Consider the following 18,122-nt stretch of genomic DNA (forward strand, 5'->3'; position numbering starts at 1 on the left):
CGGGGCACCACACACAGACGTACACGTGATCATGGCTCCGCCCCCCCCCTTTATACTGGAAATGGTGTTAGCCATCAACTGGCAGAGGAGTGCGCGGTTTGATCTTTTTTTAATCTAGTAAAAGAACGAATTATATAAGATTTTTGTATATTTCCTCATCCTCTGTGAGCAGCTGTCAGGTTGAGGTTGTAGTGAGAAAAATCCATTTTCCATTTGAAGCTAAGGGACTGATTAACACCCCTCAGGTTCAGGTTCAGAGCAAGTGGCCCAAGTAAGCCACAAAGCTTCTTAGTAAAAGGCATAAATCTCAAAGATAAGTCACGTGTGTGCGTGTGTGTGCCCATGCGTGTGTAAAGGGTTGCAGAGAAAAGTCTGAAGGCAGGCAAGAGGTGATAAGAAGAGAGATAAGATCTGAAGTCCTGTGAGAGCTGAGAAATCGTTCTGGTCTAAGAAAAGTAAACCTTGCAACACTATCAAAGTTGAACCAGCAGGTAAGCCAGTAAAATGCTTTTATTATTTGCCTTATTTGGACTTAGTCCATATTTCTGTTTAATTGCTCCTCTCATTTTCTTGGGTAATAATTATAAGGCTAACTTTTCAAATAAAATAAAATTGTTCCTCTGCTCCATGTAGACTGGCTACAAAGCAGGTTAAGGCAAGTATCCCCAAGCCCGTGTCCTAGTCACTCACTCTTGGAGTTTCTATGTAAGGGCTGGGTGAGGAACACTGTCTCATCCTAGCTCTTGCACTAATTATCTGAGAAGTCACTTGGCAAAGTGGGTCAGTGGGTCTCTCTGGGCTCAGTTTCCTGGTTCATTAAAGTTATTATGTTTATTGTTTATTATTAAGCATTTATAAATACATTTGACTAGTAGGAGGTGTACGTGTTGTGGGGGGGGGGGGGCATGCTGGTGTGCACTGGGGGGAGGAGGGGTGTAACCATCTTGCAGGATAAACCAGCAAGTAGTTCCATAGGTTCTATTGTGAGTCTCTAACCCTAACCTAGTCACTAACCTTTCTGCCGTTGGTCATGAGACCTTAGCAAGGGTGAGATGGAATGTCTAAACATCCATCATTGCGGTGTGTAAGAAATCAAAGCCATGGCTCAGTAATGCCTTTCTTTCAGTGGTTCAGTAATACCTTCTGAAACCCAACACAATGGAAACCTTCACTTTGCCTACACTCACTGCGACTGCATCCTCTTTGCTGCAAAATGAGGCCAGAAAGCCCACAGATGAGAAATTACTTATTTCTTATAAAAACAGCATATGCAGTGTTAAAATTACTTAGAAACACATATATTACTGTCTGCATACTGAAGTACCTTCTAGAAACTTTAAGATCCGATCCCTGACTTCCCATCTTACTCTGTATCCCAGAGGTCGATTCCCGCAAACTGCATTTGCTAGGCTGTGCCAATGGCTTCAGGGTAAATGCGGCCCTTGGGAAGCACTGGTGGGAGGCTGGGAGACAGGGAGAAGACAGGGCATTCCGTCCCCTCCTCCCAGTTGGCATTCTTTGAAGAGGTGTGTCTGGCAGTGACTCCTCCGTAGTTCCTCCTCCTGCAAAGCTGCTCCCTCTGTGGCCCCAGCTCCTGCTGAGGCAGCCCCCACTATGGTTCCAGCTCTTGCTGGGTGGTTCTCCCAATACCCACAACCTCCTCCCTTTGATCTTCCAGCCCTGCAGGTAATAGCAGCAGACTCCTGTTGTTGCTCATCTCTGGAATGCCTCCCGGTGCCTTCAGCCTTCCCAATGTTTGCAACAGATTCCCTCCGTGGGACCATTTGGCATGGACTCTGCTTTCCTGGCTGAATCCTGAGTCCCACCCAGGGGACTACCTGTCTCTAGAGAACAGACATCGTGTCTAAGAATACACAGGTTTCAGGGGCGCCTGGGTGGCTCAGTTGGTTAAGCGTCTGACGCTCGATTTTGGCTCAGGTGATGATCTTGCAGTTCATGAGATCAAGCCCCGTGTTGGGCTCTGGGCTAACAGTGCGGAGGCTGCTTGGGATTCTCTCTCTCACTCTTCCTCTCTCTTGCTCTGCCCCCACCCTACACGCGTGCTCTCTCTCTCTCCCTCTCTCTCTTTCAAAATAAATAAATAAACATTAAAATTAAAAAAGAATATACAAACTCCAGGAAATATACTTGGCAAATTCATTCCTCCTGCTGGAAAAGCTCTCTCAAAGGTGTCATTTGCCGGACCACCTAATGTGTTGGAGCTGAAGGCATGTGTTGGAGCTGAAGGGACACTAGACAGAGAATTAGAGAGCCAGAACTCACTTTCCAGTCATGTGACCTTCACAAGTACCTTAGAGTCAAATGATCCTAAGGTTATTCGTGTCACAGCGGGATAAGAGTTCATCTGGTCGGCCCGACTGGCCGTTAGACCCAAACACAGGAGGGCCTGGAAATACGTTTTAGAAACCGACACGGTCGCCGCAAATCCAAATGTATCACTATTATTATATGAGGCACAGCTGACTTCCATAGAACAAAAAGTGCTTTGCACCCAGCTTAGCCCGATTTTGATTTCTCAGCCTGATTTGTACCAAATGTACTGACAAAGTGCACAGACGCGTGCTTGGCATTTCTCCTGAAGAGCTGCGTGGGTCCCAGCTCTGATTTGTGTGCCAGGCTCTCCTTGGCATCACGGCAACAGGGCAGTTCACCAAAGACCACACGGAGAGGTCAAGGTCAACTTACCAATGTCAAGGACCCGCTGCTTCGCCGTATGCTGCCGAGAGTGCCAGTACTTCCAGTATTTCAGCTGCTCGTCTCGGTTTTTGTCTTCACTGAAGACCACCATCACCACGCTCTGCAGAGGGGAGAATCACAGGTTTTACTTTCTGCCCAGGGCCTCCGATGCGTCAGCCTCCAGTTCTGGCAGTCCGGCCAGAGGTGTGCTCCCACGGGGCTGCTTTTCTCGCTTTACAAAAACCCAGACAAGCTCGGCTGTGCAGCTTAGTTTGTTTACAGATGGGCCTATTTAAAAAGTGATTGGGAAATGAGAACCGTACATAGGAAAAAAGAATCCTACCTCCTCGTTACCACGAGTCGTAAACAACCAAATTAACCAATGAACAGCACATTTATTGTCTTGCGGGGCGAGTGGGAATTACCAAAAAAATCTATTTGGTACTGAAAACAAACACATTTTTGAAATTCTGTATTCTGAAACATAGAATTCGGTGCCATTTATAAAGAAGCAAGCACCTGTTTCTAGCCTAATTAAGTGCCTCGGGCTGGAATAGTGGAGTAATGAGAGAAATACTAAGGTAATGAAAGAAATACTACAAGATGAGTTCACACTGATGAACATGGATCTAAGTTACAGACCAAAAGCTACAAGGCCAACTGTTTTATTTATTTCAACACAATTTGGATGGGCTTTCTTGGAAAACTAATCATATCTTGTAGAAATAAGAATCCAAAACCCCTTTGAGTTCTAAATGATAAAAATCCTCATTAAACTAAATAAATGTTAATTCACTGCCACTTACGAGATGAGACCCTACCAACACAAACAACCCCAAATCCCTTTAACTACAATATCAGGGATACTGGTGCTCTCCTCGCTCCATAACCAAAATACTTCTTGGACATTTTCCTACTATTGCAGAATGTTTCATTGATTCTCATTCCTTAATAACTTCTCCCTTGTAGCATTTTGCACACTTGTAGTCATTTCATTAATTATTTATAATTATTCTGTCGATGGCAATGTCTTCCCATTGGCTTCCAACTCAAAGAGGACAAGGACAGTGGTCCTGGTGCCTGGCAAATAAGAGATACACAGTACATGCTTGCGGCTGTACCGTCAACTCCAAATCGGGCTGATTCCCAAAGTATGTGTGAACATTGGTTACACAGGAAAGCAGGTGTCTGTTAGGAACAATAGTTCGGAAATATCCCTATTATTTGGATTCACAAGCAGCATGACCCTCGAAGGTACAGAAAGATGACAAGAAGGGGCATCACGGGCTATTCTGGTGGAACTAAGAGCCACAAGCGTTTCATTCTTCTCTCCCCCACTTCCTGAATCTGTCTTCCATTTCCTGAAACTTCGCCATTTACAATAGTCCCCCTTAACTGTGGCTTCCGTTACCCACAATTGGTCACCCACAGTCTAGAAGCAGAGAAGTGTCTTCTGATATCTCATCCAAGGGTCAACAGTAGCGTAACGTTACGGTCACAGTGCCCACATCATTCATGTCACTTCATCTCCTCATGTAGGAATTTTATCATCTCCCATCATCACGAAAAGAAGGGTGAGCAGAGTATAGTAAGATACTTAGAGACAGAGATACCACATTCACATAACCTTTATGACAGTATATTGTTAAAACTCTTCTATTTTATTATTAGTTATTCCTGTTAATCTCTTACTCTGCTAATTTATAAATTAAACCTTATCATAAGTACGTATGTAAATGAAAAACCATACCATATAAATGGCTACATACTATCCATGGTTTCAGGCATCCACTGCAGGGGTGGGGGGGACCTACAATGTATCCCCCACACATAACAGGGCAAGGACTACCGTATATGTAAAAGTTCAGTGAGTGGTCTCCTGGTGTTTATTTCTTTCTGTTCCAAGATAAAAATAGCAGGCAATTTTTTTTTTGTAGCAAATGACTACGTTAGCCTAAATAATGGCATATTCTTGGTCTGGAAATTTATTTCTTCAGTAATACAGAGAAACGCAGTTTGAAAATGCTATTACCAAGCATACATGCTTCTATTCAGAATGACACTGTTCTGCAGAATTAATGCTGGTGGGTTCCAAGTGCATCCCTCTTTTCCTCCATGTTGGCTTGCTCTCCCAGAGCTGAGGAGAAAGAAAGATCCCTCTGAAAGGCACCATTCTAACTCTCCAAGGGTGTTAGACTGAAGTCCGTAAGAGAGCAGGGCTCTTTCTAGCCAAAATGAACAGATGGAAATAAATTAAATATTAAATTATTTCCACAGTTTCAATGAAGTAGAATTCTTGGAAGAGTGTCTATACTCAAACGCAATAGTCATGGCCTTAGAATGTGAACCATCCACCATCTTTTCAGGGTGAAGATAATGGTGCTGTTAAGAGGGTGCATATATATACTGGTTATAGAGTTATACAACCTAAAAGAGTTACACATGCGCTGGTAATTTACAAGATTGTGTTTTAAAAAGTAAATTTATCCAGAGTCTTCTTACCAGGCATCCACACGTGGGGGTATAGGGTATGAAGCCCAGCATATATATCCAGAGGTGGTCCCAGGCTAAAACGCTTATGGCTTTTAGCCCTCCATGTGACTCAACACAGTGTACCTTAGTGGTTAAGAGAATGAGTTCAGGAATCTGACTGCCTGGGATATATCCTGGTTCCCTCACATTTTAGCTGTGTAACCTTGGCCAGTTACCAGTCTCTAAAAGGCTCCGTTTCCTCATCTGTAAGATTACAAAAATAGTGCCTATACCATAGGGTTGTTGTTAGTTTCAAATAAATGGACTGCTAGATATATGGTACTTAACACAGTGCCCGGCACATAGAAGATCCACCCAATAAATATTAGTTGTTACGTTGTGGCGCTTGTTAGTATCATGGCATCTCTCTGTCATTGTTGTCATCATTAATGTTATTATTATATCCCTCCACCATTACGATGATTATGAGGAGGAGGAGGATGGCCCCCCTCTGCCACAGCCTTGACCACAGGGTAGGGAACACACCAAGCCCCCTTTCCGCCTACAACGGGCTCAGCCTTGGGTAGGACATTCGCTCCACATCTTTCTCTCACTCCCAGCTGCCCTGCCTCCCGCAGCTCTGATCTGGGACTGGGACAGGCTTACAGGGAGGAAGAACTGCTGGCCTGAGAAATGACCAGCAACCTTCCTTATCTTTCTCACTGAAACAAAGCCACAAAACCCAGCTGACTGAGAGATCACCGCTACCATGATTTTACCTAAAACTAGTAACAGACAAGCTGGCCAGCAGGTGCCCAAATACTCTTCTCTCTCTTCTCCCTCATTTGTTACCTTTGCATGGGCATCTGGGATGGGGGCAAAGTCACTATGCTCTCTCTAGGGACAGCGTGGCTTTCTTCTCCATGTACTAAAGAGCTTAGGAGGCGGTAGCTATGGATAAAATAAGGTGGGGTGGCACTATGCACACAGCATGTAAAACAAATCATTTTACAATCGGGCAGGAAAGTCCTTCAACCTCTTTTCAGAGAGCTCTGCTATGATTTTCCTTTTCAGGAGAAAAGGATTACCAGTTTCCTCCCTTCTTGGCCGCGGCGAGAATGACAGAAGCTGGTAGGCTTCCGGCACAGTTCCATTTCCAACAAACGGAACTAATAATCATGAATGTGAAAACTCCACCGAGTCACTCCTGGTAGGGATCATGTCATGCCTCACTTTACTCCTGAGGAAGCACTGGGCTGCAGAAGGGCTTTGATAGCAAGTTGCAAAGGGTCCGGGGACACAGAATAAGTTGTAGCCTCCCTCACAGAAGACAGCCACAGCTCTTTCCTTGCCCACAAATAGGCTCCGACTTACAACTACCTGCTTGAAAAATTAAGATCAATTGATTGAACACAAGAACAACAACTAGGTAGCATAAAGGTAATGAAGGAAACTGGGAAAATCCCTTGGATACAGCCAGAAAGCATGTCTCAACCACGTCCCTCCCTGGGGTTTATTGGTTACTGATTAAAATGATAAACGGTAAGCCAGTAAGTTCTGTCCTGCTCCAACTCTCTGACATTTGTTCTGGAATTATTTATTTTGGAATTTTTTCCACACCCTCCCGCAAGATGAAGGAAGGTAGCAATTGCCTTCATCTGATCCCTCTGCGCTTTATTTGAGAAATAAGGATCATACCCTAACTTTGCTGATTGGGTGTCGGAAGCATTTGTTGTCTCCAGTCTCGCTGAGCGTTATGGCATAGAACTGTCCTTTGTTGAGGTAGGTCATGGGGCCCTCCCCCTGCTTCTGACGCAGAGACTTGGTAGCTTCCAGGGTGTATTGAAATGTGCCACTGTGAACAGAAAACAAACAGTGGTCAGATTCACTCACTTGGACATTTCTGCCTTCCTAATCAATTTCACATTGACAGCATTTTGTAGGAAAATTAACCAGTATTTACTCCATTTCAGAGACAAAACACAACGTATGGCAAAGAGATGAGACCAGACCAAAGGTCATTGCTAATACAATGTATAGAGCATTTCTAATAGTGGCTCATAAACCAGATGGTTTAGAAGGAAGAGAAAAGTCCATGAGGAGCCTGTCCAATTACGTAAGGTTGTGCCAGAAGAATCTGTTAGGTCTTGGATGGCAATCAGTAATGCCTGAAGCTTAAGAATCGATAGAATTTGCCACTTTTATCCCAACAACAAGCCAAATGTGTGAAAGCTTTTGTTTAATTCATACCTGTACCTAGACCTCTTTTTGTACAACCAAGATGTTGCAAAATAGCTATATCCCACTTGAAAACATTTTGAAATGTGAAAACCTAAATGAAACTCAAACATTCACTATTGAGAATCTAGTTCCATAGCAGAAACTGGGTTTTTTATTTTTGGTTTTTTGTTTGTTTGCTTTCAAGACTGCAAAAGAACTCATGAAAGGGTAACTGCTGTAAATCAGGAGTTTGCAAACAATGGTCCCCTGGCCAAATCTAGCTCACTGCCTATTGCTGTAAGTAAAGTTTTATTGGAACACGACTACATTCATTCATTTATGTCTTGTCTATGGCTACTTTCATAACAGCAGGGTTTAGTACTTGTGACATATGGTGTGCCAAATCTAAAATATTTACTATCTAACCCATTGCAGAAAAAGTTTGCAGATCGCTGCTCTACCTAATTTCCCTAATATATAAAAGCAAAATAAAATAAAAACACTGATTTTCCCAAATTTGGAGAATTTATCCATTATTTAAAGTAAACAACAGGTATGCACCACAATCTCTTTTGTTTAAGATGTCCATTAAGAAATATTTCTTTCTCCTACACTGCTGGATGGCCTATAGTGATAATCCAATAACCAATGCTTTGTGTATTTTTTTAATCATCAAAAGCTCTTCACTGGGCCTATTGTTTTCTTAGCTCTTTAATTCAGTAGTCTTTGAAAAGCTGGATGTAAAAATGTGTCAAAGTTCACCTCTTAAAATGACCTACTTACAAGATTATGGGGGACCCCTACTTTCTATGTTAAACATTTTGGCAATGTTCAATTTTTTGTAAGTTTTGTAAGGAGAAAGAAATGTGAAGGGCAAAACAATATTCCTCATTTCATGATAAAAACCTTACCCTTAGACTGATAAACTAAGCAAATTCCGGAATATGTGTCTTAGAATTAGGTAGGAAATAAATCATTCAAGACAGAACCAATTTCACTGTCATTTTGCTTAGAAAAAGCAATTTCAGTACAGCCACTGAATCATAAAATTTGAGAGTTGGACAGGATATTAAGAATCACCTAGACCAGCAATTTGCAACTTGTCTAGGGCACAGACTTTGTTTAAAAAAAAAAAAAAAAAAAAATGAAGAAAGCTGTGAACCCTCTCTCCAGAAAAAAAGCACATATGAACAGAAATAGTTTTGAATCTAATTTTGGGGAGTTCGTGCCCCCTAAGCCTGTCTATTCATAACATAAGAAAAAAAAACCACCTTCCTCATTTCACAGCTGAAGACAGGCTAAGAAACTTGCTCACTCCAGTGGACAACGACAGCAGCAGAAAAGAGAAGACAGGTCAAGTGACTGATAGGTCAATGTTCTTTTCACCAACCAGACAGCTGACTACATGGTGATTTGGGCTTATAGCATGCAAATTATGCATGTATTTCCACATTTTAGAAGGTTATTTGGAACTCTTATCTTCCCCACCATGCCCCTTCCCCTCATGAACACCACACACCCAAATTCTGACTTGGACGATCTGGGGAGACCAAATGGGGAGTCTGAGGTTGAAGCAAGATCCTGAAGGATGAGGAGGACATTAGGCTGAAACAGAACAGAAGAGAGCCACACACATAAAAGCAAAAGGGGCAAGCAATACAGTAGAGGACAAGGTTTAAAGTAAAGGGACCAGCAGATAGAGGGCTCTGACTACCTTCATGAGTAATTTGTGTTTAATTCTGTCAGAAATCACTGGTAAGTTTTATAAATGGGACAGAGATTCATTTCTTGCCCTTTTCTCCTATCTACAGACATGATCACGACCGAGGTCTTTGAACATCTGGCACCTCTACCTAGAATGTTCTTAATACTCCTTCCTTCCCTGGAAAACTCCTGCTAACAGTCCTTCAAGATGTGGCTCAAATGCCCCTCCCTGCAAGCTTTGGCCCACCCCCCACTCCTCCCAACCCGCAACACACACACAGGCCTGTAGGTCCTCTCAGCTTTCTGTTTATGTATCTCTGTGGCAGGACTCACCACTTACAATTTGTATTACAATTGTCCATCACTACACTTGTCCCCTCCAAGTCTACGGGCCTCTTGTAGGGAGAGGGTGTATCTCATCCCCATCCCTCTCGCATGGCTTGTACACGGAGGGCACCAGAGTGTATGGAACCTGGTAGCTAAATACGTGCAAAGTGGAACAGAAGGAAGAAGAAAATGTTGGCAGAAAGCTCACTTATATTTTTATAGTTCAGAACACGAATAAGAGTAAGTTGCAAGGGACAGGACAGGTAGAATAGAATATTCGGCACTTTGCAAGTATGATGAAAGTGTAGTAAGAAAGGTCAGGCAGATCTTTACCCCTCTAGAGTGGGTAGCTGGAGGATGGTTCCATCCTTAGCCACGATAGGAAATAAAAGCAGACGGATGAAAGAAGTGGAGAAGGAAGGAAAGAAAAAAAAAAGAGAAAGAAAGAAAGACAAAGAGTTCCATTTATTCACATGCTGTGTTGGAGCCCATGCGTCTGAGCTTTAGAGGATCACCCGAGAGGGGATATGTAACCAAAAGAACAGAGAAAGGGTACGGGCCTCAGAATGTAGGTCAAGACTGGAAATAGCAATTTAGAAGTCATTGTAATAGAGAAAATAATTTTCTTTTAAAGGTTCAAAAGTATAACGTAGGGAGACATTTCAAGTGTTAGCAGTTCATCAGTTTCTAGGGGCATCTCCCGGGAGCCTACCTTGATGCCTGGTCGTACATGTACTCCTCAGCCCCAACGGAAGCACTCCGGAATTTCTGCAAAATTTACGAGTCATCAAAATTAAAACAAATAGGTAAGTCATCATGCAAAAGAAACAAAAAGTGACAAATGTATCCAAACTGTTAAATCCTCACTTCAGAAAGGAAAGTGACACATTTTTTAGTACTGTGTTTTCAACTACAATGAAAATAGTTGCCATTTGCGCACAGAACTCACATATCACCTGCACACTGAGAATTATGCTGGACAGAAAGGGTATTTGTGCTTTGCATATTATTCACATGTCCATATTCACATGTCCACAGGTGTTGCAAAAGTGTCTGCAGGTACTGGAACCTGTTTCTTCAAACATATAAAAACATCTCTTCCACTTTCTATCATTGCCAATGCATATTCCAAAAATCATAAATTCTTTTTTTATTTACTTATTGTAAAAGGGAAGGACAGAGACAGAGAGAGAGAGAGAGAGAGAGCATGAACAGGGAAGGGGCAGGGAGAGAGAGAGAGAGGCAGACACAGATTCCGAAGCAAGCTCCAGCCTCCGAGCTGTCAGCACAGAGCCCAATAAGGGGCTAGAACTCACAAACTGCAAGATCATGACCTGAGCCAAAGTTGGAAGCTTAACTGACTGAGCCACCCAGGCGTCCCAAATTCTAACATTTTAACCGGCTACCTGTATAAAATTGAGGCAAGTGCCATGTTTTCTCCATCCGCAAAATGCTTATTTACAGTGATTAGACGGATAAATGCGTTAATAGATATAAAGTACTAAGTACAGTACTCGGTACATGGTGAACTCAATATATGTGTATTAAATTCTATTCCATAGTAATCACTTGACCATATTCAGTGCCCTTCTCTAAGATCATCTTTATCACAATATTTTTTTTTAATTTTTTTTTTCAACGTTTTTATTTATTTTTGGGACAGACAGAGACAGAGCATGAACGGGGGAGGGGCAGAGAGAGAGGGAGACACAGAATCGGAAACAGGCTCCAGGCTCCGAGCCATCAGCCCAGAGCCTGACGCGGGGCTCGAACTCACAGACCGTGAGATCGTGACCTGGCTGAAGTCGGATGCCTAACCGACTGCGCCACCCAGGCGCCCCTTTATCACAATATTTTAAGAGTACATTTTGGAGGGAAACTCTAAAGCCTAGTATTATGGGTGAAGAAGCTTGGATCCAAGGATATCTAGTTGTTATTTAGTGCAAGCTGGAAGCACTTGGTTACATTTTAAAACCTTTTCAAAAGTAGATGTGCAAACACCCCCACTTGATCCTGAAGTGAATATAACAGGATGAAAAAGCACTTGGTTGACCACACACACCTGCTCCTCCCAATGTGACTTTTTTCTAGTGTCTCTTTCAAAACAACAACTTTCCTGCCTCTCTTTTCTCAGCCATAGGCTTCCATTCTTTGACCACAGCTCACCAGTTTCCTTCACAGGAAAGGGTTACTCACAGCTATTTTCCAAACTTTCTTCACGATCCTTAACCACCATCTCTAGAATTCACAATTTATAAGTAAAATATACAGGATACTTCTTTTTATGTTGTCTTATAAATTCCCTGGATCCAAGAAAATGGTTTCTGCCATCAAAGTGCATTTATGTGCATCCTAGGAGCTTGTTGACTGGTTCAATAATTGTGGCAAAGAATCAAAGATACAGATTTGCGTTTCTTTTGCAATCAATCAATCAATCAACAAAGCATTCAATGGGAATCTTCTGGGGCTCCACCAAAAGTCGGTTGAAGAGATGGGCAAATTCACATGAACAACAACCACAACAAATCGAAGTAAAATAGACCAAACGACTAAATGTGAAAGTCTATTTTGAATCATTCATTCATTCATTCATCCATCCATCCATCCATCCATCCATCCATTCAGGTGTCCTGGCTGGAAAAGCAAATAATGGGCGTTGCCAGGAAAGGAAGATCAGCAAGATGACAGGACGATTTCGTAGAAATTGTGGAGACTGTTCTAACCCATGGAAGCTAAAGAGAAGCTGGATCAATGGAAGGAATTGAGAAAAAGTAACCCAGGTGAGAGAAGACCAACATAAGTCAAGACAAAATGATGGCACAAATGTGGTGTGTACATGGGGACAAGGACACGGGCCTGATTTGATTATGAAGGGAGGACCTAAAAATCTAGGTTCAACATTTAGTTTCTCGGGCAACCAGCCATATTTTAAGTACTAAATTGCCATATGTGGCTAGTAGCTACCAGAGTGGAGAGAATACAGGAAAATTTCCATCACTGTAGAAAGTTCTATTGGCCAGGGCTGATCTACGAAAAGGTATTTATACTTAGTATAGTTAAGAATTAGAAAATTTTGGGGCGCCTGGGTGGCGCAGTCGGTTAAGCGTCCGACTTCAGCCAGGTCACGATCTCGCGGTCCGGGAGTTCGAGCCCCGCGTCAGGCTCTGGGCTGATGGCTCGGAGCCTGGAGCCCGTTTCCGATTCTGTGTCTCCCTCTCCCTCTGCCCCTCCCCCGCTCATGCTCTGTCTCTCTCTCTGTCCCCAAAATAAATAAACGTTGAAAAAAAAAAAAAAAAAAAGAATTAGAAAATTTTGGAGTGGGAGGGTAGCATGATGAAAAGGGCACTTAAAAAAGGGATAAAGGAAATGCATTTCCGAGGTCTCCTTTGAAGGAATATGCAGTAACCCATAACGATACGAATACAACTAATTCTGGTGGATCAGCATTAGTAAACACAGGCCTCAGTGAATTTATTGTTCATGCCGCAGAATTCTGAAACCCGAGGACAGACTAGCCTATTAAAACACATTAAACTTATAAATTCTGTGGTTCTAACCCCTCAGGTGATGTGAGAAGGTGTGATATACTATGACTGTTCAGACTCAAAGGGACTGCATGCTGACTAAAACACAGAATCTTACCCTAATAAGGCACATGTGAGCAAGAACTATGAAAAGATAAAGACAGTAAACATGTTGTCAAAATGTCTAAGCTTACAACTTTATTCTTCATTATTTTATATTGTCTTTATAATTAAAAAATTCAATGTGTGGTCCACCTGGAAAACATCATAATCCTTCACGAGACCCGATCACATTGATGGGTCATTACAGCCCTACCTGATTCAGTATGGAGAGTCATACCCAAAATGTTTGGGTCATTCTGGTTATAGTTACCAAGTTTCCACAACTGTTTGGAAATCTTTTCACATAATTTGTAGAATGCCCAAAGGCAAGCAGACAGCCAACAACACCGTACTTTACTGTGATTTGATGTGTGCATCTATGCATTTCTTAATCATTTGGACTGAGAAAAAGGAGAGTAAAGAAGGTACAGTAACATATATTTTAAAGACGACCCTGAAAGGACTCGAGATATCAGGCAATATTAGAATGTTACATTTAAATTTTGGATATTAGAATTCTACAACTTTTTTAGGTGGGAGGAAGGAGACATCTGCTTAAGAGTCTACTGGAAAAAGACAAATGATTCGTCAACTGTCAGAAAATCAGATACTTTCTGCCTCCGTGTCTTTTATCAGCCACCAATTTCTTAGGTCTTATCATTCATTTATTCATTTATCTACTCTTTCAATAAAGACTGAGCATCTGCTTTGTGTCAGGCAGTGTGCTAGATGCTATGGGTACCAAAGTGAGCACAAAGAGAAGAGGTGTGTGCTCTCATGAAACTTCCGGTCTACCAGAGGAAACATATTCATTAAAAATACCATTCATTCAAAAAATCACAAAGTGGTGCCAGCACTCTGGAGAAGAGCAGCAGAGTTCTAGGAGAGCACAGCACGACTGAGAGAGTAAAAAATCAGTCCCACTGACAATCGGCCTTTGTGTACTACTTCTGGTGGCACACGGACAAGACCAACAATGTTTCCAACAGAAGCCCAGAAGACAGGAACACAGCTACGAAAGTGAATCCCACGTCTTCCTTCTAAGGAACTGCTGCTTTCTTAGCAAACGCATCCTCAGTCCTGCTTGGCTTATCTCATCTCCTGAACTATGGTTACCCAATTTCCAGATTGCCTCAGTGACTTCTCATGTCCAGTCCAGAGCTGGCTGTCACCTCCATAATCCCTCTTTACACTTACCCGGTATAATCCCAAACACTATGAAGACCAACTCCCAAGTCTATGTTACAGAGTTGTTCCTAAGGGTCCCCTGCTGAAGCAGGCTAAATAAATGTAACTTTGATTGCAGATGTGTTCACGGTAGTTGCTGGTAGACTTAGATACAAAGAAAACTGACTCTACTAGAAACTGAAGGAAGAGGGCAGGGAAGGATTTCCTGAGGAAATCACACAGGAGGAAGGGTGTGGGAGGTGGCAAAGAATATTCTAGAACAGTGTTGTCCAAGAGAATTTAAAGATGGAAGTCTTCTATATCTTCTTTGTCCAATACAGTAGCCACAAGTCACATTGAACACTTAAAATGGTAGTTAGTGGGACTGAGAAACTAAATTCTTGATTTTATTTAATTTTCATTGCCACATGTGGCCAGTGGCTATGGCATTACACGGCACACTTCTAGAACATGGAGCAGCATGCACAAAGGTCCTGAGGGAAGAGGAAGTATTTCAGGTTCACAGAACCGAATGGAGCCCACAGCAGAGAGCACAAGGGGGAAAGAGGTAGAAGATGAGGTGGGAAAGGCAGAAGAGAAGCAGAGTATGCAATGCCTTGTATACTCGTTAAAGATTTATACCTCAGTCTTAAAAGCGATGGGATTTAAGCGGGGAGTGACATAATCAGATAAGCATTTTGAAAACACTATCCCTGGTACAGTGTACAAAAGCAGGCAGTATTATAGGCCAGAGAAACTGACAGATTGGGCCAGCATGGTGGAAGCAGAATGGAGAAAAATGGATTTGAGAAATGTTTAGAAATATTGATAGAATTGATAATGGATGGGGGGGGCAAAATATCAAGAAATATCCTAGTTTCTTGAGAAACCAGGATGGTGGTGCTACCCACTAAGGTGGAAAACACAAGGAAAGACTACAGATCAGATTCAGGATAGATGGAGAGTCATACGCAGTTAGATATGAAGGTCTAGAGCAAAGAAGACAGACATGAACTGGAGGAAAACATGTGAAAGCCTTTAGAGATACATGACAACTGAAGCTGTGGACATGAAGCCAAGAGCATTTTTAAGAGGAAAGAGTGATCAAAGTATCAAATGGTGCTGCAAAGTACCAGGTGTAACAGACAAGGGCTTCCATGGCCATTGTGTTCGGGAGGTGGGAAGACGACTGCTATCAATCTGAGTAATGGGTCATCCAATCACAGCAAATTTGACTACACACAGAGAAACCGAAATCTTCCTAAAGTATAAAATGTATATGCTAAGCGTTTTCCAAAATGTTGCTTGATGCAGAAACAAATGGATGTAATAAAAGGATAGAAATCTGATGGTACCGTATGCATTATATCAATATGTCTAAAATAAACATAGTAAAACCAAGTGCATTAATCACAAGTGAAACTATGTTCCAATTTAGTACTTGATTCAACATTTTTAAGACTTTTATCCTTAAAAAACATTTTTTTTTATTTGAGTATAGTTGACACACAATGCTAAAGTAGTTTCAGGTGTCCAACATAGTGAGTGAACTTCTCTCTATATTATGCTACGGTCGCCACAAGTGTAGCTGCTATCTGTCACCATAGGCTTTTACAGTATCATTGACAATATTCCTTACGCTGTGCCTTTTATCCCCATGGCTTATTCATTCCATAACTGGAAGCCTGTATCTCCCACTCCCCTTCACCCATTTTGCCCATCTCTCCCACTCTCCTTCCCTCTGGCAACCAACAGTTTGTTCTCTGTATTTATAGATCTAATTCTGCTTTTCATTTGTTTATTTATTTGTTTTGTTTTTTAGATTCCAAAATGAGTGAAATCATATGGTGTTTGTCATTCTCACACTGACTTATTTCACTTAGCATTATACCCCTTAGGTCCATCCAGGTTGTTGCAAATGGCAAGATCGCATCTTTTTTTTGTGATGGATTATTACTCCATGGTGTGTGTGTGTGTGTATACAAGATATACATATCTTTCTCTCTTTCTTTCTTACTGAAGTATTATTCTTTAAATGTGTGGGAGGAAATGAGCTCCTAGTTAAAATATTAATCATGCTGGGGCACCTGGGTAGCTCAGTCAGTTAAGCATCCAACTTCGGCTCAGGCCACGTTCTCGTGGTTCATGAGTTCGAGACCCACATTGGGCTCTGTGCTGACAGCTCAGAGACTGGAGCCTGCCTCAGATTCTGTGTCTTCCTCTCCCTCTGCCCCCTCTCCTGCTCATGCTCTTTCTCTCTCTCTCTCTCTCTCTCTCTCTCTCTCAAAAATAAATAAACATTATGAAAAAACTGAAAAACAATTAATCCTACTGGACAGGGCTTAGATTCAGGTTAACTTCCAGTTATCAGTCTACAGATGAATATAAAATCACTAACTAACCATCGTAGATCTATTGGGTATGACAAAAAATCATTCCTTGCTTTCATTTCAGGATTCTCTGCAAACTATGTTAATTTGACAAGTAACATACCAATGACTGAATTATGAAATACATGGTAGAAATATCTGGTGCTTGCCCATGTATATAGTTCTTCTCACTCCTAAGCACATGGCAGCACTAAACTTCTCAGCCCTCTTGCAGTTAGTTAGCTAAGACCATGTGACTAGTTCTAGCCAATGAAAGATGAACGGGAGTGATGCATGTCACTATCAGGTCATAGTATTTAGAAGTCAGTCTGCAATCTTCATGATCTCACTTCCCAAGCAGGGGGTCCAGAGGCCACATAGGAAGACAGGAATGTCATAAGATAGACGGAATCTGGATTCCTGAGTCGTTAATTAGAAAGAGGTCTGCAGACATGTATCAGGATTCTTACTAATAAGAAATAAACTTTTAGTGTATTAAATCACTAAGACTCTGGTGCTCCTTTATTCATACAGGTAGATAGACTCATTTTAACTGACACAAAATTGTAGTACAGAATAAGCAAATTCTTCTTTCCACTTTGATTCTTATTATGACTGTACATATAATTTTTCTGTAAAAAACTCTTCTTTCCATGTCTTATAGACCAACAGTAAGCTTCTACAGGACAGAAATCAAAGCAGCACCAGTAGAAGTAAATATTTACCAAATGTTCTTACAAAGGGACTGCACAATAAAATAGCTAAAATCAATCCATTAAAGAACTTTTTAATGTTACCACTGTCTTAAAAAGCTCCCAGCCTCAGTTGAGCCAAACAGCTCACTTCTCTGATATCCACCTACACACACATACACACACACACATACAGAAGAATCAGTCTCTAATAAGAAATGAAATTTGTAGGGCACCTGGCTCAGGCAATTAAGCATCTGACTCTTGATTTTGGCTCAGGTCACGATCATATTAGTGGGCTGGAGCCCCACATCGGGGCCCTGTGCTGACAGCATGGAGTCTGCTTGGGATTCTCTCTCTCTTTCCCTCTCTGTCTCTGCCCCTCCCCGACTCACATGTGTGCTGCCTCTCAAAACAAATAAACATTTTTAAAAAATAAAATTTGCGGGGCACCTGGGTGGCTCAGTCAGTTAAGCGGCCGACTTCAGCTCAGGTCATGATCTTACGGTTTGTGAGTTCGAGTGCCGTGTCAGGCCCTGTGCTGACAGCTCAGAGCCTGGAGCCTACTTTGGATTCTGTGTCTCCCCCTCTCTCTGCCCCTACTGTGCTCATGCTCTGTCTCTCAATAATAAACGTTAGAAAATTAAAAAAAAAAAAAAGTAAACCCCCTCTTATATGTTATGAATGTCTCAATTAAGTTATATAACATTTTAAATAAATAAATAAATTAAATAAAATAAAACAAAACAAAATAAAATAAAATAAAATTTGCTAATTCAACAAGAGTCCCAGACATTTTAATAGTTTTCCTGAAAGAAGTACCAGATTTTAGACAAATTTTTCTTAGT

At 41.8% G+C, this 18,122-nt stretch overlaps 1 protein-coding gene across 2 annotated transcripts in view; it reads right to left on the minus strand.

The window, feature by feature from the left end:
• GRHL2 (grainyhead like transcription factor 2) overlaps positions 1-18,122 on the minus strand; it is a 173,049-nt gene that overhangs the window by 87,215 nt on the left and 67,712 nt on the right. For both annotated transcript variants that reach the window (XM_030303943.2, XM_030303942.2), the window contains exons 5-7: positions 10,133-10,188; positions 6,868-7,024; positions 2,707-2,818 (exon numbers count right to left, since the gene is read on the minus strand). In XM_030303943.2, the coding sequence (XP_030159803.1) occupies positions 2,707-2,818; positions 6,868-7,024; positions 10,133-10,188 (325 nt within the window). The remainder of the gene's footprint in view (positions 1-2,706; positions 2,819-6,867; positions 7,025-10,132; positions 10,189-18,122) is intronic.

This window comes from Lynx canadensis, chromosome F2, assembly GCF_007474595.2.
Source record: "Lynx canadensis isolate LIC74 chromosome F2, mLynCan4.pri.v2, whole genome shotgun sequence".
NCBI classification, from domain to species: domain Eukaryota; kingdom Metazoa; phylum Chordata; class Mammalia; order Carnivora; family Felidae; genus Lynx; species Lynx canadensis.